At 43.6% G+C, this 24,961-nt stretch overlaps 1 protein-coding gene and 1 pseudogene across 1 annotated transcript in view; one reads left to right on the forward strand and one right to left on the reverse strand.

Moving 5' to 3' along the window:
• BACE2 (beta-secretase 2) overlaps window positions 1-8,704 on the forward strand; it is a 111,885-nt gene extending 103,181 nt beyond the window's left edge. Inside the window, exon 9 of the mRNA XM_020899817.2 lies at window positions 2,080-8,704. Coding sequence (XP_020755476.2) covers window positions 2,080-2,333 — 254 coding nt within the window. The 3' untranslated portion in view covers window positions 2,334-8,704. The remainder of the gene's footprint in view (window positions 1-2,079) is intronic.
• An 11,988-nt stretch (window positions 8,705-20,692) lies between these two features.
• LOC110141087 (actin, cytoplasmic 1 pseudogene) lies at window positions 20,693-21,793 on the reverse strand (annotated as a pseudogene).
• Window positions 21,794-24,961: the final 3,168 nt, after the last annotated feature.

The following is a 24,961-nucleotide window of genomic DNA, read 5'->3' on the forward strand; positions in this document are numbered from 1 at the left end:
TACTATTTCTGTTGCTTTTGTAATAAAGGTTATTTTCGTTATGTAACAATGTGTATGCTTAGTCATATACAACTCTTTGTGACCCCAAGAACTGTAGCCCACCAGGCTCCTCTGTCCATGGGATTCTCCAGGCAAGAATACTGGAGTGGGTTGCCATTTCCTTCTCCAGGGGATCTTCCTGACCCAGAGATCTAACTGGTGTCTCCTGCATCTTCTGCCTGGTGAGTGAATTCTTTACCCACTGAGCCGTCCAGGAAGCCCTTGTTATATAATGTTTGTTAAATACTCTCGGGGCTTCCCTATGGCTCGATGGTAAAGAACCTGCCTGCCATTCAGGAGACCCAGGTTTAGTCCCTGGGTGAGCAAGATCCCTGGAGGAGAACCTGGTAACTCACTCCAGTCTTCTTGCCTGGAGAATCCCATGGATAGAGGAGCCTGGTGGGCTACAGTCTACAGGGTCGCAAAAAGTCTGACACAACTGAGTGACTAACACTTCACTTTTCTTTCTGTCGTTAGCTGAGGATGGCTGTAGGCACTTGAGCGTCTAGATAAACAGAAGGCCAGCACCCCTCTGTTCATACGTGCTTGCATGCCCTGTCTCTTGCTTTTCTCTTCCTGCACTTTTAGAAAACGTCAGGCATGCTACATGCTAAGTTACTTCAGTCATTTCCAGCTCTCTGTGACCCTATGGACTGTAGCTCTCCAGGCTCCTCTGTCCGTGGGATTCTCCGGGCAAGAGTACAGAGTGGGTTGTCATACTCTCCTCCAGGGCATCTTCCTGATGCAGGGATGGCATCTCTTATGTCTCCTGCATTGGCAGGCAGACTCTTTACCACTAGCCCTACCTGGGAGGAGAAAAAGCCATGGATCCATATTAACAGAATCCACATCTGTAGTAAGAAAAAGCAACCACATTTGTCTTTTCCCTCACTTTAGACCATACCTTTAAAGGTATTATTTTGACTTTTTCTTCCCTTGGTCAAAAAGGATTTTACTTGGCAGGCCTTAGGATCTTGAGGCTTTACCTATAGGAAAATTAAATGCTTAGCAGTCAGTTTAAATGGGTCATGAGGCCTTTTTCTTTTTCCAAGTAAAACTTGAGATGCCAAGCAAATTCTATACTTCTGAAAGGAGCAGATCAGCCTAGTACAGACAAATGAAATATCAGGGATCCCCAGATCTGCTTTGCAAAGTCCTTCTCCAGGGAGAATGCTTTTCAGGCATCAGTTTGCAAAAGTAATGGGTAGAATTATAGCTGTGTTTTGGGGTGTTTTTTTTTCCTTGTTACAAGTTACATCCTAAATCCACTGGTATACTCATTTAACACTCTTTATTTTTTCACCTCAAGGCGTATGGGATCTTAGTTCCCTGACTAGGGATTGAACCCACTCCCCCTGCAATGGAAGAGCAAAGTCTTAACCACTGAACCACCAGGGAAGTCCCTCATTCACCTCTGTTGATTCTGGGCACTGTGTACACTGGAAATGTGACCGAGGACAAGTATGGGGCAAGTGTGGGGTGGGGAAGGGCCAGGCTGACCCCACTGGTCTTGGAACCCACTAGGAGTGTGGGTCGGGCTGATGTAGGCATGTTACCTACTATGGAATCTACCACGGAGCGTGAACTCAGGGTGACTCCACAGGGTAAATCCCCATGATTCTGGCAGGTGCAGCTGAGTTTTCTGTTCTAGATGCTTCTTACTCTTCCTTGCTCACCGCTGCTGAGGGCACACAGCCATGCGGCTCACCGGCGGTTCATGCTCACCTGCCTGGTGCTCCATTCTTGTCGTGAAGGACCTGATGCTTCTGTATCCTTCTGCACATTGCTCTCTGCCATGTGGGTTCAGCACCTGCAGACCTTGAGACACGCTGTCACTCCATCAAGAAGGGGACTGGACCCTCTGAAGGCACATGGCCACCGAGACCCCCCTGGTGTGTGCTCAGACACTGGGGCCTTCGGAACGTGACAGCCAGTGTGACTTGACTGTGGCCGATAAAGCAAAAGGTTATGTCCTGGGTCATGTGATAGGGATGACTGCTTGTTTCACAGCTGTGGCTTTTCCCCCTTCTGTCTCCTCAGAAATCGCAGGTGCTCCGGTGTCTGAAATTTCCGGGCCTTTCTCAACGGAGGACATAGCCAGCAACTGCGTCCCTGCCCTGCCGTTGAACGAGCCCATTTTGTGGATCGTCTCCTATACTCTCATGAGCGTGTGTGGAGTCATCCTTCTTGTTTTAATCACCCTGCTGCTACTTCCGGTCCGGTGTAGGCATCACCCCCGAGATCCCGAGGTGGTCAACGATGAGTCCTCGCTCGTCCGGCATCGCTGGAAATGAAGAGAAGAGCCTAGTGACCGTGAACTCGACAATTAAGACAATTCAGTGCAGCAGGCAGGGGTTATAAGGCAAGGCTTCTTCCTGTGCGCATTAGTCTTAAATTTCTGTTTGCTCCCAGATGCCTTCCAGATTCACTGTATTTTGATCCTTGACTTTACAGCTTCCTCTTTCTCCCCTACTTCCAAGGAAAATGATAATAAAAAATCACCTCATTCTTAATCAAAACAGAGTGAATTGGGCTTCAGGCTTTATGTAGCTGGTTATGCCAAACTATGTGGGTGAGCCACCCCCCACCAGAAAAAAAAGAAACCAACCACAAGCCTTGGCTTGTTCTCTTTTCCCTTCTATCTCTGGAGAAATAAGTGCATATACTTTATAACTCTTCTTAGCTAATGGGAAGCTTTTTGTATTGATCACATTTAAGGGTATTTTGTACCAGGATCCGCCTGAGTCAAAGTGATAACAAGAAGGTTTGCAATATGACAGCAGGAGAAGTAGTCTGGGGCCTGATGATAAAAAAGCATCCTGCCCCCTTCAGAGTTGGAAGGAGAGCATCAGGCCCCTTTTCTGGGTCTCTCTGCTCTGAGTGTGTGTTCAGTCGCTTCAGTTGTGTATAACTCTTGGTGATACTATGGACTGTCGCCTGTCAGCCTCCTCTGTCCACGGGGTTCCCCAGGCAAGAATACTGGAGCAGGTTGCCACGCCTTCCTCCAGGAGATCTTCCCGACCCAGGGATCAAACTCACAGCTCTTGCATCTCCTGCATTGGCAGGGGGGTTCTTTACCACTAGCACCAACTGGGAAGTCCTGGGTCTCCCTGTGATCTGAAGGAGAGCTGGACTCTACTAGGAAGAGATGATCACTCAAGTCTTCACCAGCCTCTTCTGAAGACAGAAGGCCTTCAAGTGCAAAGGAAGCGTACTCTTTGTACTCAATACTTACATAGTACTATGGGTGTGAAAGTAAAAACTACCTCTGTCAACACTTTGCCCAGGGTCCTGTGCCTGGTGGGAGTACAGGCAGCCTGCTTCCAGCCATTGCCTCCGCCTAAAGAATCCTCTTTCCAGCAGGAGAGACATAATAGGTGCTGAACCACAGATCAACCTGGAGATGTTCTGTCATGGAGCTGATTATCATCACATACACTTACTCTTACCCAAAATGAATAAATACTGTATGAAGGAGAAAAACAGATTCTCTTTCACTGGCTTAATTGTTTCTTTTTCCAAGTCTCCCCTGAAGGTAGGTTGCTGATTACTCTTTTGGAAAATAGAGACATGGCTCGGTGGCCATATCCCCGACCAGCTCTCCAAGGATGTGAGGGAATTTCTGCTTTTTCCTGTGCTTTGGAACCATGAGCTTCTGTGTGCAGAACCACCAAAGCTCGAGCACACCCAGCTGAAACAGCTGCTGACCTCCATGCTTCTTCCCTTTGGCATGTTCAGTCTTTGGTGATGAGTCAGGTGTGTGGTGGTTTCCTTATTTGGGGAACTCCACACTTGCTATCATTTATTTGAGGACTTTGGCAAAGAAAAGCAGAAGCCTTTAACTTGAGGTCATCACAAGAAGGGTTTAAAGGCAATATCCTTTCTCTTGCTGTGTGCCAAGTTCAAGGTTCCCTTTGCATCACTGTTGGGGTGGGTCAGATATACAGTACAAACCCAGAAGGGCTCCCTGAAGCATCTCGTCTGGCTGGGATGTTGTTCATGTTCCTGTGGATGTTTCACTCACCTGCCCGGTTCACTGTCTCCCCAAGTCACCTCCATATTCAGAAACAGATGAGCCTGCCCAAGATGACTGTGCCAGAGAGATGCAGGGCCATTGATATGCATCTTAGTGTCCTCACAGACACTAAGTGTCCCCCCAGGGGCCCCAAGAATCTTGTGGCGAAGGGCTGAGTTACATCTTAGAACATGGATCTTCTGTGTTAAGATCCATGCAGGTATGGCTGTGGTGAGAATGGAACCCTCTTGAAATGGGATGAGAACAGGACATGGTCATCAGAAGGTCATTGTCACTTCCAGCCTCAGCTAGTGGAGAGGTAATAATTTCAAAATACATTTCAGAGATAGAAATCTCTGGGAAGCCCAGTTCTCTTTTTGCCCTCTTGGCTTTCTCATGGGTTCCTTTTCGGTGGTCCACTTTCCCTGGACGTGCAGGTGATATCCCTTGACAGTGCCTTCCCCTTGCTCTGAAAAACCCAAACTCCTGAAATAAAAGGAGGGGATTGTATATATGACCCGGTTAATTCTGCTGCTTATTGCTTTACTCAGGCATCTTCTGTTTCATTTTCCCGTGTTTGGTTTCTGAGCTGGGGGCTGTCTCTCCTGCCATCAACTAGCAGGCATGGTTCCCAGAATACTTGATAATAGCAAGTTAGATTTCAAGCTTGGGTGTTTGAATGAAGTTTGCTATAATGCTCTGTATTTCCTATCAAATTTCTCTACCTTTTCATCTGAGATGTCAGTGGATGTGACATTTTAATGGAAATACTGAAATTACAAAAGCATAACTTAGCAACAAGGATGAACTAGACAATTGAAATTGGGACGTTTTCCTGGCATGCCTTGCTGCTGAAAATTGGACTTTGAGTCAAAACCCTGTTAGTGACACGCACCTCCTCCGGTTATGTAAATTGATCCTTCACTTGGCAAACCTTCAAGCAGGCTTGCTTTGAACAGGAAAGAAGATAGCAGCCCTTTGGGGGTGTCATTTTTACCAGGCAGCACACTGTGGAAGGGGCTGGAAGATGGTCCTCTCCTGAAAGATGCAAATTAGCATCAGGTTTTTGTCAAAACCTTGTCAACTCTCTGATGGAAAAAGGATGTTTTTACGTGAACAATGTATTTTTTTAAATAGGCCGATGCTTTATATTCTTGATGAGTTATTCAGAAGCCTGAAATGAAACCCTGTCTTCAGAACCTGAAACTGTTTTTCAAAAATAGTGATGAGATGGGGATTGATTATATTTTTTCCTCTGGAATTTAGAAGAACTGCAACTGATTGGTGTGTGATCACCATGGTGAACTATTTTGCTTTTCTTATGAACCAAAACACAGGGACCTGGTGTTAAAGAAGTAGATTCCTGGTGTGTGACAACCGGGACAGTCTTCCTGAATGCAGCCCACTCCCAGACTTCTGCAGGATTTTTTCTTACCTACTTCTGTGAAATGCAGACTTTTTGGTCCAAGATAAATTTGGGGTCGGTTACAGTTCAAAACTGTGAAAGTAACTCCCAGCAATGAGGCATTAACAACTTCACAGAGCTTCGGGTCATAGATTCTGCAAAGCGGTTTTGCTTTGGGGATTCCATTATCTCCTTCAAGAGGAGCAGAAGGACTATTTCTTCATTTAATAGAGTCGCCTCTCAAATGAGAATTTGTTAAATTCCTCTCACCAGATCCCCACTGGGGGAGTTGCCAGGCATGGTTCAGTGCCAAGTTCTAGCCTGGTGTCACCTGTTGTCATTAGAAATAAATCACTGCCTGACAGCCTGTTCCATAAACAACAATAATTGAGTTTCACAGACTTTATCCTTATTAGCAGAAAGCAAATAATTGAGTGGAATCCCAGTGCATTTTTCTCTTGCATAAACTTATTAGAATTGATAACAGAACTGTTCAGAGGGAATACTTGCCACTGAGAGTGTTTTCTCTTTTAGGCAAAACAACTAAACACCAACCTTAAAATGTAAAATGATGAGTTTTGCCAAGAAAGACACTAGATTTCTGGGGCCAAGAAAACTCCACCCGACAGAACTTGTTGTTACAGTTTCAGTGGGTTTTAAGAACTTCAGACTTGAACTTGTGGCAGTTTACCAATTAAATAGCAAGATGGAAAAATATATTTTGAAAGTGAGGAGCAGAAAATACAAATATAATCAAAAGTATGCTAACAAAATAAGTGGAATTATCTCTTTTGGAAAATGGCTTCAATTCCAGGAATCAGCAGATTTCTTTTAATATTGCTGAAACCATGGGAGATGTGGTTTATTTCACACAGCTGCAAACCCCAAATTTCAAGAACATTCAAGCTGGAAATGCATGTCAGATGTCAGCACAGAAACACAGAAAGCAAGGCCCCTTACACTTGGCATTACCTGATCCAGGTGAAGATTGGTTCATCCAAGGAACAGGGAGTAGGTGACGGCTGGGACTGGGAGAATTTTAGGACCTGGGAAGGGCAATGGGAATAAGAGGTCATATCCCTCAGTCAGCAGATGATGGCCAAGGTCTGGACGAACTGAGGACATCCCAGGATGTCATAGGAAACTCATTTCCCCAAGTTTGGGGTACCGCCTACCTTCTTAGGAATTTTCCAAAGGAACCTCTCAGGATGTACAAATTTATCAAAGAGAAACTTGCTTTGGGGCCATCACCTCTGTTCTAACACAACTGGAGATATCTGAGCTCCCAAGCAGGACATGATCCTTAGGCTGCAGGTTCAAGTCATGCCCTGGGAAGTTCATGGGACAGGGCCAAGAGTCTGAAGCCAAAGGGAGCTGGTGAAGTGTAGGATCTGAGCATCTGGCCGTGTCAACCCAGCCCTGCCAGCCAGTTCACTGACTCAGAATCCTGCAGCTTCGTGAGCACACTCCTTCTCCAGGGATACCTGCTGTCAGCAACATGACCAGGAAGAAGGACTTGGGGGCAGCAGAAGCCTCCCTCAGGGCACCTGGACAGCAGCATCCTCACAGGTCCACACCGGCTCTGAACGCACACACATCCTTGGCAGAATTCAGGCAGTTCTGGACTCCCCAGGAGATGCTAGCACACAAACCCAGCTTTCAGCCTTGGAAGAACGCCTTCCCAGGGGCGAACAGAGACAGCCTGATGCCCCAAGTCAGCAACACTGTGGGATGTGGTCATGAAAACAAAGGCAGGCCTCAGTGATGCAGCGTGTCTTCAAAACCTCTAGTTACTGGGATTAAGTACGAGTGGGTTGCCACTTCCTTCTGCAGGGGATCTTCCTGACCCAGGGATCGAACCTGTGTCTCCTTCATTGGCTGTGGACTCTTTACCACTGTGCCACCTGGGAAGCCCTAACACACAGGTGTACCCCACACATATCTATCTGAGTAGAATATTTTACCAATGTAGATTTATTTATAACTTATATAATTACAAATTATAGATTTATAAAATAGATTTTGAATACAAACTCAGCTGTCATACTGATGATGTCATTAAAAGGAAACTTGAAATGTTGAAAATCTTTGGAACCTAGCCTAATTTGACATTGATATTTTTCCATAGAAATTCCTTCCTTCCAGTTGGAATAATTTTACTTTTTTAATTCATGATGCATGCATGGATCAGAATTACATGAGAAACTAGTGTCTCCAAAAGGGCTTATTTTTTCCTCTTTTTTAAACGTTAGGTGCAGAGGTAGTTGAAAGTTTCCTGATATAACTAAGGTTTCAACTTGCTTCATGTCATGTGTTAGAATAAAATTTCACCTACACCTCACATTCTGGTAGTCAACACTTCTGAGTGAAAGTTAAGAAAACTTTTCAAAAATTATCTTTGTGAGTTAAAAATAAGCAAAGCTAATTAACAATCTATTCACTTGTAATGAGAATCACCAAAAATAAACTTTGGTAACCGCAGTTTCTTTTACAATTTGGTGTTCTTTCCTGCTAGTGGTGACTTGGAATTTTTTTTTTTTCCCCTAACTGTGGATGTAATTTTATACATCCTTATCAATGAGGCTGGAAATTTAGGGTTGGAATTAGCATAATGAGAGGAAAATAATGGATGAGATTTACCATGTGCTAATAAAAGATGTAGTTTTGTAATCTAGAATGATGTATTTCCTACTATGTCTATTAATTTGCACTATTAAATATACTTAAAGTTTAAAGTCCCTATGTTCAATCATGTAAAGAAGCCACTGATTTTTTCTCAAAAAGGGTGACTTTTCTGCAGCAGCAGTGTTTATGTTTTGGCTAAAGAGTTGAAAACCTTGTCTTCTTTTTAAAAAAAAAAAAAGTCCTAAAAGTAGTGCTTTAGAAAATGTATTTTATGTGTGTATCTCAGATTTTCATCCTTCAATACACAATGCATATGTGTCACTTGTATTTCTGGAAATGCTTCAGGTTATTTATATTTCCCTTTTGGAATTTTCCTCTATTTTTAATATATCATGTTGATTTAAATCTATGTCACCATGAGACCAGGAGCAGGACTGCAGAGGTGTTCATGTCATCTGAGAAGAGGTTATCTTAACTACTGATCAGTTTCCAAATTGTTATGCACTTCAAAAGTGGAATTTTCTATAATAATCTTATTTTTCTACCTGTCTGTTCCACCAATTTGAGATGTGCACCATTGAAAAGGAAATAAAAGAGTTGATTTGTTTGAATAACTACTACTTCCAACTTGTTGGGTTTGGAGTTTTTTAAATACTCAGTTCAAGTCACATTTCTGAAGTTACTGTCGGCAGCATGTCATGGTCTGCTTACCTGCCCTACGTTAATGTGGGTTCTGAGAAAATATTCAAGATAGAGTTGAATGGAGGGTTCATGTCCAACCCTTAAGGTGTAAAATATGCTGGAAAGTGGAGAAGAATGGAATACTTTAGAATGTGAGAACCATCCTGGGGAGTGGTAGAGAGAAACCGCCTGTAGAAAATACCCCCAATAAGCACATTTAAACGATCTCAAGGATTGAACAGGGCTGTCATATGGGAACTGAACATGACCAGACCAGGAATACTCCTGCCAGAGATGGGGGGTCTCCAAATGCCACAGGTGACAAGACAGCCCCAAGTCATGTGCCCAGGAAAACACAGCAAAGGTTTGCCCTGGTAATGGGCCCACCTCCGAAAGCAGAGCTTCTGCACTGCACTCGCCTGCCCAGGCGCAGCGCTCAGTCACACCTTCCGGAAGCCTAGGGATCCAGCTGAGAGCGGTGTGTGCCATCTCCGGCCAAGCACAGATACTTAGTGAAGACGGACATCATCGCTGAGCCATGGGCATCCCTTTCGAAAAGCAAACTTCTTTCAGTGACTGAACACTTTTTGGTTGACAATGGGCTTCCCTCATAGCTCAGCTAGTAAAGAATCCTCCTTTAGTTCTTTCTCAAGGACTATAGATGGGCTCCCCTGGTAGCTCAGCTGGTGAAGAATCTCCCTGCAATGCAGGAGATCCCGGTTCGATTCCTGGGTCAGGAAGGTGCGCTGGAGAAGGGATAGGCTGCCCACTCCAGTATTCTTGGGCTCCCCTGGTGGCTCAGGATGGTAGAGAATCCACCTGCAATGCGGGAGACCTGGGTTTGACCCCTGAGTTGAGAAGGTCCCCTGAGAAGGGAATGGCTACCCACTGCAGGATTCTGGCCTGGAGAATCCCATGGACTGTATAGTCCATGGGGGTCACAAAGAGTCACCATCACCCAGGCAAGGGGAAAAAAGGGGGTGGGGGGGTAGGGTCAAATCATTAGGAGGGGAAGCAATAGTTACTGGGGAAACAGAATAGGAGGTTTAATATCTAACAATAAAGGAGATGATTAGAGTTCATATTTCACTTTTGTTTTCTATGCAGTTTTCCTAGTTTATCAGTTTTGGCCATTCTCAGCTGAGGGTGGCACTGCCGATGCTATTTTCCATGCTTGCCACTAGGTGGCAATGTTGTGAAACTTTGTGCAACGACGTTTGTGCTTTTTTTTTTTTTTTCCTTTCATCCTGGGTGGCTTTCAGTTCAGTTCAGTCGCTCAGTCGTGTCCGACTCTTTGTGACCCCATGAATCGCAGCACGCCAGGCCTCCCTGTCCATCACCAACTCCCGGAGTTTACTCAAACTCATGCTCATCGAGTCAATGATGCCATCCAGCCATCTCATCCTCTGTTGTCCCCTTCACCTCCTGCCCCCAGTCCCTCCAAGCATCAGGGTCTTTTCCAACGAGTCAACTCTTCGCATGAGGTGGCCAAAGTATTGGAGTTTCAGCTTCAGCATCAGTCCTTCCAATGAACACCCAGGACTGATCTCCTTTAGGATGGACTGGTTGGATCTCCTTGCAGTCCAAGGGACTCTGAAGAGTCTTCTCCAACACCATAGTTCAAAAACATCAGTTTTTCCTTGTTCAGCTTTCTTAACAGTCCAAATCTCACATGCATACATGACCACTGGAAAAACCATAGCCTTGACTAGACGGACCTTTGTTGGCAAAGTAATGTCTCTGCTTTTTAATATGCTATCTAGGTTGGTCATAACTTTCCTTCCAAGGATAAGAGTCTTTTAATTTCATGGCTGCAGTCACCATCTACCGTGATTTTGGAGCCCAAAAAAATAAAGTCTGACACTGTTTCCACTGTCTCCCCATCTATTTCCCATGAAGTGATGGGACCAGATGCCATGATCTTAGTTTTCTGAATGTTGAGCTTTAAGCCAACTTTTTCACTCTCCTCTCTCACTTTCATCAAGAGGTTCTTTCATTCTTTTTTGCTTTCTGCCATAAGGGTGGTGTCATCTGCATATCTGAGGTTATTGATATTTCTCCCGGCAATCTTGATTCCAGCTTGTGCCTCCTCCAGCCCAGCATTTCTCATGATGTACTCTGCATATAAGTTGAATAAGCAGGGTGACAACATACAGCCTTGACGTACTCCTTTTCCTATTCGGCACCAGTCTGTTGTCCCATGTCTGGTTCTAACTGTTGCTTCCTGACCTGCATACAGGTTTCTCAAGAGGCAGGTGGCTTTCACGGACAACTTTTATCCAGTGTGTCTGGGATTAAATTGCATCCAGCAACTATAAAGAGTGTCCACACCTCCATTTTTCTCCAACATAGAACCTGCCAAGTATACTGGTTAGATGTGTAATTAATCTTGGGGGCAGTGTCCAAATACCTACCTGCAGTCGTGGCCGGTTTGCTTGACTGAGTCATAGGAAAGTAAACTGAGTCAAGTGAAGTGGCTCAGTCGTGTCCAACTCTCTGTGACCCCATAGACTGCAGCCTACCAGGCTCCTCCGCCCATGGGATTTTCCAGGCAAGAGTACTGGAGTGGGGTACCATTTCCAAAAAGTCCCCCAGGTCCTCACTGTGGTGGCCAAGTCCAGACTGGAAAAATCAGCTTGTCTGATTACCAGAGCCATAATCTCAAACATTAAACTACTGTCTTTGTAAGGTTAAAAATCGGAAATTAAAAGGAAAGCTATTTTTTTTAACATAGAAAGTTACTCTTTTTTAATTTTTTTTTTTAACCACACCACAAGGCCTGCAGGATCTAGTTCCCTGACTAGGAATTGAACGCTCGCCACTGCAATGTTATTGCCCAGTCGTGTCTGACTGTTTGAGACCCCATGAATTGTACACCTCCAGGCTCTTCTGTCTATGAGGTTTTCCAGGCAAGAATACTGGAGTAGGTTGCCATTCCCTTCTCAAGGGGATCTTCCCAACCCAAGGATCAAACCTGGGTCTCCTACACTGGAGGCAGATTCTTTACCATCTGAGCCACCAGGGAAGCGCCCCCCACCCTTTGTTTTTTTAAATATAGAAAGTTTCTCTTTAAAAAAAAAATTTCTTTAACCATACCACTAAGCATGCAGGATCTTAGTTCCCCAACCAGGAATCAAACCTTCACCCCTGCAGTGGAGTGTGGAGTCTTAACCACTAGACCTCCGGGGAATTCCCATGAAAGCTATTTTTATTTTAAATTTAAAAAGGATGCTACGGATGCTAAGATAAAGATGCTATCAAGGAAAATATTGGGGAAGATATTTGTCACAAATACAGGACAGAAAATAACATTTATAGCACACAAATTCTGGCATCTTAGGTGCATTATGATATTTCATCCTCAGAATGACCCCAACAGGTACACATTGTTACTACAAAATATTTTTTAAACCCTGGCGTGGAAGGCAGGGAGCCCAGAGAGCATAGATTCAGAGGAATCAAAGGGGACAGAGAAAGGGAGATCTCAAACCTGAACATATCAAAGTGGTAAATAAATAAAACTGAAAAGATCCTTCACATGTAAAAACGGCATACAAATAATCGAGATATTCTGATGCTTTGACATCTGTGTCCTGTTGACCCCAAGAGACTAGACTCCTGGGGTTGGCTAACTCCCAGAGTGAGCAAGCAACTCAGCTGCAAGCAAACAACTCACCTGGGTGTGTGTCTCTCAGATACAGAGCAACCAGAGCCTGCACCCCTAAGCTCTCCTTTATCCGTCATGGACTTTCATCCTCTGGGCCATCACCCACTGCCACAATCAGCCCTGGGTTGGTTACCAGAGGATTAAGGACAATAAGTGCTCCAGAGCCAGCTGAACTTAAGTCTAGGCAACCCTAAACCTATTCACCCTGCCTTGCACATTCTTTCATGTACAAATAAACGCTCCTGCTTCCTACCTTCGGCCTCCCCGCGCACCCTCCCTTGTCCCAGTGCTTCCTGCGTGGCCCGCATGAGAGGCCCTGCCTCCTGTCTCTAGGGATGTGAGCAAAACAAACTTCTTCCTTCATGACAGTCATTTCTGCTGCTGCGTGACTTGCCTCATTAAAACAAACCCCAGCTAGCCTCAAATACCAAAGAAGAGGAACATGAGAACCTGGGAGAGAAACATGCAAAACCTATGACCAAAGCTGACAAAAGTGGTCAAGAAACACACCAGTGTTCAGGTTTAATGATGTACGCAAAATGGTGATGTACCTAAAAATCAAATGAACAAGTTCTTAAATGACAAACAGCTGCCTAAGAGGGGACAGTCTCCTCTGATGAGAAGTGTAAACTGCAAGGAAAAAAATAATTTGGTAGAGCCCTAAAACATCCCAGTCATCACTGAATCAATACTTCTTTTAGAAACAAATTCTAAAGAAATAGCAATATGGACACACCAGGAAAGAGAGTACAGTGAGCGAGAAAGCAATTTGTTGAATAATATGCCAATACAGCATCCATTTTAAAGAGAAATATATTAATATGAATGTGAGAGGATAAAATATGAATCTAGTGCATACATGAAATCCACATGAACCTGTCACCCCAAGAAGTGGGGATCCGGATGAAAAGGGACAAATTATGGATTTTTAAACTTTTGTATTCAAGTAATACATTTATATAACTATTAAAAATGCAGGTAATCACAAAAAAAAACAATGGTCACCTGCCTCACCCATGCCCACCCTTAGATCCTGCTGTGCAGAGGCAGCCCTCAGTCTTATTTGCCCTGGTATTTACTTCCTTGCTTTTTATCAATTAATGGTGTATCCATGCGGGGTTTCCTACATGATCAGAGCTGATCCTGTTGATTGGATCATGGCCAGCCTGAGCATTTTCTAAATTCTGACATTTACTAGGGCCTTCTCTGCCCCTGTCTGATTCTACATATCTGCTTCCACACCAGTGCCTACTTGTTCTAGTTATGTCACTGTTGATGTGGTTTTAATACATATATATAATCTTCTGTGCTCAGTCATGTCTGACTCTTTGTGACAACATGGTCTGTAGCCTGCCGCACTCCTCTCTCCTTGGGGATTCTCCAGGTAAGAATACTGGAGTGGGTTGCCAGGCCTCCTCAGGTACATTCCGTCTGAGTCACCAGAGAAGCCCAATATAATTAATTAATATTAATATATGATTGATAGGTAATATAGGGCTTCCCTGATAGCTTGGTTGGTAAAGAATCTGCCTGTAATGCAGGAGACCCCAGTTAGATTCCTGGGTCAGGAAGATCCGCTGAAGAAGGGATGGGTTATCCATTCCAGTATTCTTGGGCTTTCCTTGTGGCTTAGCTGGTAAAGAATCTGCCTGCAATGTGGGAGATCTGGGTTCAATCACATCCAACTCTTTGTGGCCCCATGGACTGTAGCACAGCAAGCTCCTCTGTCCTCCATTATCTCCTGGAGTTTGCTCAAATTCATGTCCACTGAGTCAGCGACGCTAACCATCTCCTCCTCTGCCGTCCCCTTCTCCTTTTGCCTTCAGTCTTTCCCAGCATCAGGGTCTTCATCAGCATCATCCAATGAGTCAGCTGTTCATATCAGGTGGCCAAAATATAGGAGCTTCAGCTTCAGCATCAGTCCTTCTGATGAACATTAAGGGTTGATTTCCATTAGGACTGACTGGTTTGGTCTCCTTGCATGTAACATTATCAAGTATATATTCTCCTAGATATCCTCTATTGGGTAATATTTCTTAAATCATCCTTTTGAGATGTTTTTGGAATCATGCTAAATTTATGGATGAATTTATGGAGAATTTACATAGTGACAAAGCTGAGCCTTCAAATTCAATGGAATGGTGTAATCTTTGTCATGGGTCACATCCCTGAATAAAGTTTATTTCATGTAGATCCATGCCTATTTCTTGATAACTTAATTTCCAAGGTTTGGGATTTTTTATTATCATTATGAGGATTTTTTTTTTCTATAACATTTTAAAATTGGTTACTGCCAATGCAGGAGACGTAAGAGATGCAGTATGATCCCTGGGTCAGGAAAATCCCCTGGAGGAGGAAACAGTAACCCACTCCAATATTCTTACCTGGAGAATCCCATGGACGGAGGAGTCTGGTGGTCTACAATCCATGGGGTTGCAAAGAGTCAGACAGGACTGAGCTTCTGAGCACACAATACATATATGATAATATATATCTGCAAATATATCTGAAAATGCCTTTTTCCTATGTCCAACAATTGATCACATCAGTGAACTATTATTTCTAGCAAATTTTCTTCCCTGCTTTAATTTTCTGGGGGATTCCAAGAAGAAAATGTTATCATCTGCAAGTGATGGCAACCTTATCTCCTTTCTAATATCGATGCCTTTTATTTTACATTTTCTTCTTTCTAAATGCCTACTGTGGCATATAGCACAATGTTTAAGCCAGTTTTTTTAACTCAATTTTCAAAAAGTTATACATTCTCAAAGTTCAAAACTCAAAACAATATATGGTGAAAAATCTTCCCACGCCTGACACCTCATCTGCTTAATTTCAACCCCTTGCCCACTGCCCCCACCACCTCTGCCAAGGCGACCTGTTAAGAATTTGCCATGTAGCCTTCCAACTTATCTTTAGGCACAGATTGGCATGTATTCTTATTTCTCATCTTTTTTTCCATAAAAAAGTAGCAAACTACAAACACTGCGCTGCTTTCTTCCAAAAGGAAGAAAAAATTCACATAGTTTACTTTGATGATGCGCACCATACGTTTTTCCAGATGCCTCATTCTGTGTGTAACCAGTTCCATGTTGACAGCATCTGGGCTCTTTCCCATTTTGCTCCTAGGAAGTGAATAACCTTATACAAACATCATTATGTGGGAACGTCCTCCTAGGATTCATTTCCAGGAAGGGAACTGCTGGATCAGAAGACACTACCTTTGTCATCCTTGCAAGCACTGTCCAACTGCCCTTTCCAGGGATTAGTTCGGTTGACACTCCCATGAGTAACTGATGACTAATGACCTTTTTCCCTGTTCTCTCATCAGGAAATTGAGTATTAAGCTTTCAAATTTTTTGCCAAGCTCAAAAGTTGAAAATTATTTCCTGCATCTCTGCCTGCATGCTGAGTCATCTCCGACTCTTTGCGACCCCATTGACTACAGCCCACCAGGCTCCTCTCTCCATGAAATTTTCCAGACAAGAATATTGGAGTAGGCTGCCATTTCTTACTACGGGGGATCTTCCCAACCCAGGGATGAAGCCTGCATCTCTTGCATCTCCTGCAACTCTTGCATCTCCCGCAAATGATTCAGTAAAGTTCTAATTTGCATATATTTATTATGAGCAACTTTAGATATCTTTTCTTACATGTAAGAGCCAATTGGAGTTATTTTTCTATGAATTCTTCAACTCTCTTGCCCATTTTTCTACTGTGTTGCTGGTCAGTTTCTGGGGAATCCTGTATTTGGTGTACATGTTACAGGGTTCACATTTGGAGGTGTCTTTGTACTAGTTCTGTGACTTCAGCCAATTACTTAACCCTTCCAGCCTGGATTTTCCAGTTGTGTAATGGGGTTAGTAATAATTCTGCATCACAGGGTTGGTATACAGCTTAACTAAACCCTTTTTAAGTGCTCAGTTTAATGTCTGTCACATTAGAAAAACCATATGTGATAATTGTTTTAAAGGGATGGAAATTAGCAGTTGCAGTTTTTATTTCCAGTTTTTCAAGTCTTCTGGCTTTCTTTGTGTCAGTTTTTTTTTTCTTTCTGTTTTTGCGTTGGAGAAAAGTGCATACATACACACATATTCAAACTTAACTAAACATTTTGTACTGTGTCTTCTGGGTTTGAATCTATTTGAAAAGCCTACCCAACTTCCAGTATGCTTTTTCCAGTAGTCGTGTATGAATGTAAGAGCTGGACCATAAAGAAAGCTGAGCATGGAAGAATTGATGCTTCTGAACTGTGGTGTTAAAGAAGACTCTTGAGAGTCCCTTGGATTGCAAGGAGACCAAATCAGTAAATCATAAAGGAAATCAGTCCTGAATATTCATTGGAAGGACTGATGCTGAAGCTGAACCTCCAATACTTTGGCCACCTGATGCAAAGAACTTACTCACTGGAAAAGACCCTAATGCCGGGAATGATGGAAGCAAAAGGAGAAGGGGCAGCATAGGATGAGTGGGTTGGATGACATCACCAACTCAATGGACATGCGTTTTAGCAAGCTTCTAGAGTTGGTGATGGACAGGGAAGCCTGGCATGCTGCAGTCCATAGGGTCGCAAAGAGTTGGACATGACTGAGCAACTGAACTGAACTGACCTAACTTGAAACTTTATAAAGAAATATGTCTTCTTATAGTGCATTTATGGCATGTTGTTTTTTCTTTTAAAAAAAATCAGCCTCTAATCCATACAGAATATATGCTTGTGCAAGATGGGGGATATGGTTTTTCTGTTGGATGGTTTACCCAGTTATATCAACACTGTTAACTAGTTCATCCTTTTCCACTGGTTTAAAATGACATCACATGCTTAATTGTTGTGTGTTTTTGTGTCTGTTTCTGAACTTTTTCCATTTATATTTCTTCTCCACTGGTCTGTCCCATTGCTTGTGAGAACTCTGCTATTTAGGGTTTTAAAACTTTACCCTATGTTTTAATAGTCATCATGGCTACATCATTCACATTACCCTTCTTTTTCAAAGTTTTCCTGGCTGCTCTTATTTTTTTATATCAGCATTTGAATTAGCATATATAGATGCCCACAAAGTACATATTAGGACTTGGTGGAGATCACATATAATTTAACAGAGTGAGACTAACACCTTTCTAACATTGAGATAGCCTATCCAACAAGAAGAAATGTTTCTATGTGTTCATTACATCTTCTTGTTCCTTCAGAACGTTTTTAAAATTCCTTGATAAAAGTCTTTCCAATTTCTTATTAAATTTATTTCTAGGTATTCAGTATTTTTGTTGTTGTAAAAGAGATCTTTTCTCCCATTATCTCCTAACTGGCTAATTTTTTCTGAATATGAAAGCTGATAATTTCTGTGTATTAATTTTATATGATGCTATCTTCATGAATTCTTTTGTTTGAGCCTTTCAGTTGAGTATCTGATATTCTGCAGATATAAAATTACTGACAGTATCACTTTATTCTTTCCAATTTTACATCTTTAATTCCTTTCTTCTGACTACAAATCTAGTACTTTTAGTAGAGGGCTAAATAGTAGTGGGGACCCTTAGTTTGTTCCCAAGTTTAAAAAAAGACCCTATCAGCAAAGAAAGATACAGCTTATTATGCTGAGGAAGTATCCATCTCTGATGATTAATTTTGCGTGTAGTGTTTCTGCAAAAGTATTTTTAGGTGACTTTGTTGTTGTTGTTCAGTCACAAAGTCATGTCTATTTCATTGCAACTCCATGGACTATAGCACACCAGACTCCTATGTCCTTCACTATCTCCTGGAGTTAGCTCAGATTCATGTCCCCTGAGTCAGTGATGCTATCTAATCATCTCATCCTACGTTGCCCTCTTCTCCTTTTGTCTTCAGTCTTTCCCAGCATCAGGGTCTTTTCTAATGAGTTGGCTCTTCGAATCAGGTGACCAAAGTATTGGAGTTTCAGCTTCAGCATCAGCCCTTCCAGTGAATATTCAGGACTGATTTCCTTTAGGATTGACTCGTTTGATCTCCTTGCAGTCCAAGGGGCTCTCAAGAATCTTCTCCAGCACCACAGTTCGAAAGCATCAACTCTTCAGCGCTCAGCCTTCTTCATGGTCCAACTCTCACATCCATGACTACTAGGAAAACCATGGCTTTGACTACATGCACCACTGTCAGCGAAGTGATGTCTCTGCTTTTTAATATGCTGTCTAGGTTTGTCATAGCTTTCCTTCCAAGGAGCAAGTGTCTTCTAATTTCATGGCTGCAGACACTATCCACAATGATTTTGGAGCCCAAGAAAAGAAAATCTGTCACTGCTTCCACTTTTTCCCTTTCTATTTTCCATAAAGTGGTATGACTGGATGCCATGACCTTAGTTTCTTGAATCTTGAGTTTCAACCAGATTTTTACTCTCCTCTTTCACCCTCATCAAGAGGCTCTCTATTTTAGGTGATATTAACATTTAAATCAGTGAATGCTGACTAAAGCACATTACACTCAATAATGTGATTGGACCTGATCCAATCAGTTGAAGGTGTTAGGGGAAAAAGACTGAAGTCCGTGGAGAAAGACTGCCTTCAGGCTCAAGACTGCCTTCAGGCTCAAGCTACAACATCAGCTTTTCCTTGGGTCTCCGAATTGCAAACCACTTTGGCATTTTTGTCTTGAGAACCCCATGAACAGTATGAAAAGGCAAAAAGATATGACACTGAAAGATGAACCCCCAGGTCGGTAGGTGTCCAATATGCTACTGGAGAAGAGTGGAGAAATAGCTTCAGAAAGAATAAAGAGGCTGAGCCAGAGTGAAAACAATACTTAGTTGTGGATGTGTCTGGTGATAAAAGTCAAGTACAATGCTATGAAGAACAATATTGCATAAACCTGGAGTGTTAAGTCCACGAATCAAGGTAAATTGGAAGTGATCAAACAGGAGATGGCAAGAGTGAACATCTACACTTTGGGAATCAGTGAACTAAAATGGATGGGAATGGGCAAATTTAATTCAGGTGACCATTATATCTACTACTGTGGGCAAGAATCCCTTTAAAGAAATGGAGTAGACTTCATAGTCAACAAAAGAGTCCAAAATGCAGAATTTGGGTGTAATCTCAAAAATGACAGAATGACCTTGATAGGCTTCCAAGGCAAACCATTCAGTATCACAGTAATCCAAGTGTATGCCCCAACCACTAATGCCAAAGAAGCTGAACAGTTCTATGAAGACCTACAAGACCTTCTAGAACCAAAAAAAAAAAAAAAAAAAAAGTCATCTTTTTTATCATAGGAGACTGGAATGCAAAAGTAGGAATTCAAGAGATACCTGGAGTAATAGGCAAGTTTGGCCTTGGAGTACAAAATGAAGCAGGGCAAAACAGAGTTTTGCCAAGAAAACACACTGGTCAAAGCAAACACCCTCTTCCAACGACACAAGAGACGACTTTACACATGGACATCACCAGATGGTCAATACCGAAATCAGACTGATTATATTCTTTGCAGCCGAAGATAGAGAGGCTCTATACAGTCAGCAAAAAGAAGACAGGGAGCTGACTGTGGCTCAGATCATGAACTCCTTATTGCAAAATTCAGACTTAGGTTGAAGAAAGTACGGGAAACCACTAGACCATTCAGGTCTGACCTAAATCAAATCCAAATCAATTTTGTGTGTGTGTGTTATGTTTAAGGTATGCACTTTATTGAACTGGTCTCAAATCAGTGTATAGGAAAGCCCTGCCTGCCTCTGCACCTCAACCTGCTCCCAGGGGGACCAAAAGCCTTCATACATCTCAAGTTGGGGGACAAAAAAAGGGGGCATGATGGCTGACCATTCAAAATAAAACAAACAAAAAGAACAAGTATTAAGGTGAAGATTAAAAACAGAAAAAATTTTTGGAGTACATAATTTACGCAAAAGCGATGCTATCACCTCCCCCAGTGTGGACTTGGGGGAGGACTGGCCCCTTCTCCTTAGGGAGAAGTGGGGTGGCTTTTGGGAAGGCAAAGGACTTCCTGTAACAACGCATCTCAGGATATTTGGAATGACTATTAAAAAAAAACGTACAAAGTCCTCCACCACATTGTAGAACTTTGGGGATGCTCGATCCAACCTACTGCTGTCACCTTCACGTTCCAGTTTTTAAATCCTGAGTCAAGCACAAAAAAAAAAAAATTAAAAAAAAAAAAACCAAACAAATAAAGCCATGCCAACCTCATCTCGTTTTCTGCCGCAAGTTAGGTTTTGTCAAGAAAAAGGGTGTAAGGCAACTAACAGTCCGCCTAGGAGCACTGGCGGTGGACGATGGAGGGGCCAGACTCGTCCTACGCTTGCTTGCTGACCCACTTCTGCTGGAAAGTGGACAGCAAGGCCGGGATGGAGCCGCCAATCCACACGGAGTACTTGCGCTCAGGGGGCGTGATGATCTTGATCTTCATCGTGCTGGGTGCCAGGGCAGTGATCTCTTTCTGCACCCTGTCCGCAATGCCGGGGTACATGGTGGTCCCGCCAGACAGCACCGTGTTGGTGTAGAGGTCCTTGCGGATGTCAATGTCTCACTTCATGATGGAATTGAAGGTAGTTTCGTGAATGCCGCAGGATTCCATGCCCAGGAAGGCAGGCTGGAAGAGAGCCTCAGGGCAGCGGAACCGCTCACTGCTGATGGTGATGACCTGCCTGTTTGGCAGCTCGTAACTCTTCTCCAGGGAGGAGCAGGAGGCCGCGGTGGCCATCTCCTGCTCAAACTCCAGGGCAACATAGCAGAGCTTGTCCTTGATGTCACGGACGATTTCCCGCTCGGCTGTGGTGGTGAAGCTGTAGCCATGCTCCGTGAGGATTTCCATGAGGTAGCCCATTAGGTCCCGGCCAGCCAGGTCCAGACGCAGGATGGCGTGGGGGAGGGCATACCCCTCGTAGATGGGCACCATGTGGGTGACCCCATCACCGGAGTCCATCACGATGCCGGTGGTGCAGCCAGAGGCCTACAGGGACAGCACAGCCTAGATGGTCACGTATACGGTGGAGGTGTTGAAGGTCTCAAACATGAGCTGGGTCATCTTCTCACAGTTGGCCTTGAGGGTTCAGGGGGCCTCGGTCAGCAGCACAGGGTGCTCCTCAGGGCTACACGCAGCCCGTTGTACAAGATGTGATGCCAGATCTTCTCCATGTCATCCCAGGTGGTGACAATGCCATGCTCGATGGGGTACTTGAGGGTCAGCATGCCTCTCTTGCTCTGGGCTTCATCATCCACATAGGAGTCCTTCTGGCCCACACCCACCATCACGTCCTGGTGCTAGGGGCGCCCCATGATGGAGGGGAAGACTGCCCGAGGAGCATCATCACCCGTGAAGCTGGCCTTGCACATGCTGGGGCCCGTTGTCGACCGCGAGCGCGGCAATATCATCATCCATGGTGAACTGGTTGCCTGTCCACCTGTGGCGAAGGCGGTGCAGCCAAGGCGAGAGGCCTGTGCTGGCAGGGGCAGACGCGGTCTCGCCTGGACATCCAGTGGAAATAACAAAAAGATTCAAGGGATTAGATCTGATAGATAAGTGCCTGAAGAACTATGGACAGAGGTTCATAACATTGTATAAGAGGAAGCAGTCAAAACCCTCCCCAAGAAAAAGAAATGCAAAAAGGCAAAATGGTTGTCTGAGGAGGCCTTACAAATAGCTGCGAAAAGAAGAGAAGTGAAACACAAAAGAGAAAAGGAAAGATATACCCATTTGAATACAGAGTTCCAAAGAACAGCAAAGAGACATAAGAAAGCCTTCTTAAGTGAACAATGCAAAAAGGAAGACAACAACAGACTGGGAAAGACTATAGCTCTCTTCAAGAAAATTAGAGATACCAAGGGAACATTTTATGCAAAGATGAGCACAATAAAGGACAGAAATGATATGGACCTAACAAAAGCAGAAAATATTAAAAGGAGGTGTCAAGAATACACAGAAGAAGTGTACAAAAAAGGTCTTAATGACCAGGATAATCACGATGGTGTGATCACTCACCTAAAGCCAGACAACCTGGAATGGGAAGTCAACTGGGCCTTAGGAAGCATCACTATGAACAAAGCTAGAGGAGGTGATGGAATTCCAGTTAAGCAATTTCAAATCCTAAAAGATTATGCTGTGAAAGTGCTGCAGTCAGTATGCCAGCAAATTTGGAAAACTCAGCAGCGGCCACAGGACTGGAAAAGGTGAGTTTTCACTCCAATCCCAAAGAAAGGCAATGCCAAAGAAAGTTCCCATACAATTGAGCTCATTTCACACGCTAGCAAGGTAATGCTCAAAATCCTTCAAGCTAGACTTCAACAGTACATGAACTGAGAACTTCCAGGTGTACAAGCTGGATTTAGAAAAGGTAGAGGAACCAGAGATCAAATTGCCAACATCTTTTGGATCATAGAAAAAGCAAGGGAATTACCAAAAAAAGAAAAAAAAAAATCTACTTCTGCTTCATTGATTATGCTAAAGCCTTTGACTGTGGATCACAACAAACTGGAAAATTCCTAAAGGGATGGGAATACCAGACCATCTGACCTGCCTCCTGAGAAACCTGTATGCAGGTCAGGAAGCAACAATTAGAACCAGACATGGAACAGTGGACTGGTTCCAAGTTGGGAAAGGAATACATCAAGGCTGTATATTGTCATCTGCTTATCTAATCTATGTGCAGAGTATATGATGAAAAATGACAGGCTGGATGAATCACAAGTTAGAATCAAGATTGCCAGGAGAAACATCAATAACCTCAGATATGCAGATGACACCACCATTATGGCAGAAAGCAAAGAGGAGCTAAAGAGCCTCTTGATGAAAGCGAAAGAGGACAGTGAAAAAGCTGCCTTAAAACTCAACATTCAGAAAATTAAGATCATGGCATCCAGTCCCCTCACTTCATTACAAATAGATGGGGGGAAAATGGAAACAGTGACAGATTTATGTTCTTGAGCTCCAAAATTACTGTGGATGGTGACTGCAGCCATGAAATTAAAAGACACTTGTTCCTTAGAAGAAAGGCTATAACAAAGCTAGAGAGCATATTAAAAAGCAGAGACATCATTTTGCCAACAAAGTTCTTTGCAGTCAAAGCTATGGTTTTTCTGTAGTCATGTATGGATGTGACAGTTGGACCATAAAGAAGACTGAGCACCAAAGAATTGATGCATTTGAACTGTGGTACTGGAGAAGACTCTTGAGAAGCCCTTGAACTGCAAGGAGATCAAACCAATGAATTTTAAATAAAATCAACCCTGAACATTAATTGGAAGGACTGATGCTGAAGTTCCAATACTTTGGCCACCTGAAGCTCCAATACTTTGATCTGACTCATTGCAAAAGATTGAGGGCAGGAGGAGAAGGGGGAGATAAAGGATGAGATAGTTGGACAGCATCACTGACTCAATGCACATGAGTTTGAGCAAGTTCAGGGAGATGGTGAAGGACAGGGAAGCCTGGTGTGCTGCAGTCCAAGGGGTCACAGATGCTACTGAACATATCCATTTGAAATAGAGCAGGACCCTATGGTCTTTCCCTTCCCTCCATGTCCTCTGCCTGCCTTTTGTCTGTGGAAAACTTTAGCCAGAGATAAATTTTAGTCAGAGAATTGAGAAATACAGAAACAAAGGAAAACAATCAAAGGAGATTAAAGAATAATAATGTAGACATCAAGCATAGTCAAAAACCTTCCGTTTTTTCTCAAGAGCTATAGACGGGCCTCCTTGGTAGCTCAGCTGGTAAAGGATCCTCCCACATTTCAGGAGACCTGGGTTCAATCCCTGGATTGGGAAGATCCCCTGGAGAAAGGAATGGCTACGCACTGTAGTATTCTGGCCTGGAGAATTCCATGGATTTTATAGTTCATCCGGTCGCAGAGTTGGACACGAATGAGTGACTTTCACTTCCATAGATAACATTCTGAACCATGTCCTGTGAGCTGTCATATAGATACCAAAACACCAGGTGGAGAAGTTAACTACATGTTGACCAGACTGTACCCAGGACATGAGCTGCCACACATCCGAGAACTGGCTGCAAAGAAATAGGAACAAATGTACCCTGGAACTGAAGATTAACTGTACCTAAAACAACCAAGATGATGTTGGTCAGAGCACTGATGACATATTTGAAGATGACTTAGAGATGACTGTGATGTGTCTGCATGTAGACCCTCCCCTAATCTGTCTATAAAAGCTCTCATTCCGTTTGTCAGGGTAGGGAGGAGTCAACCTTTGGACAGATGTCCACCACTCTTCCCCTAAGTTGCTGGCATCTGAAATAAAGCCAACTTTCCTTTCCACCAGTCTGGCCTGTTTCTTGGCTTTTGAGTGGCGAGCAGCCAGACCCACACACCTCTTTCAGTAACACATTGAGTTGGTGATGCCATCCAACCATTATATACTTTGTCGTCCCCTTCTCCTGCCCACAGTGAACTCAGGGTGACTCTGTGCAGACTGCTGATGCATGGGGCTCTGCTGGTTGTTTAGCCTGAGGCTTATTAGCACTGGAGCCTGCAGCTTGTTGGGTGGGTCCGGGTCTTAGTACCAAAGTATGGACCTTTGGGAAAGCTCACTCCAA

The sequence above is a fragment of the Odocoileus virginianus genome, chromosome 4 (genome assembly GCF_023699985.2).
Source record: "Odocoileus virginianus isolate 20LAN1187 ecotype Illinois chromosome 4, Ovbor_1.2, whole genome shotgun sequence".
NCBI lineage: Eukaryota > Metazoa > Chordata > Mammalia > Artiodactyla > Cervidae > Odocoileus > Odocoileus virginianus.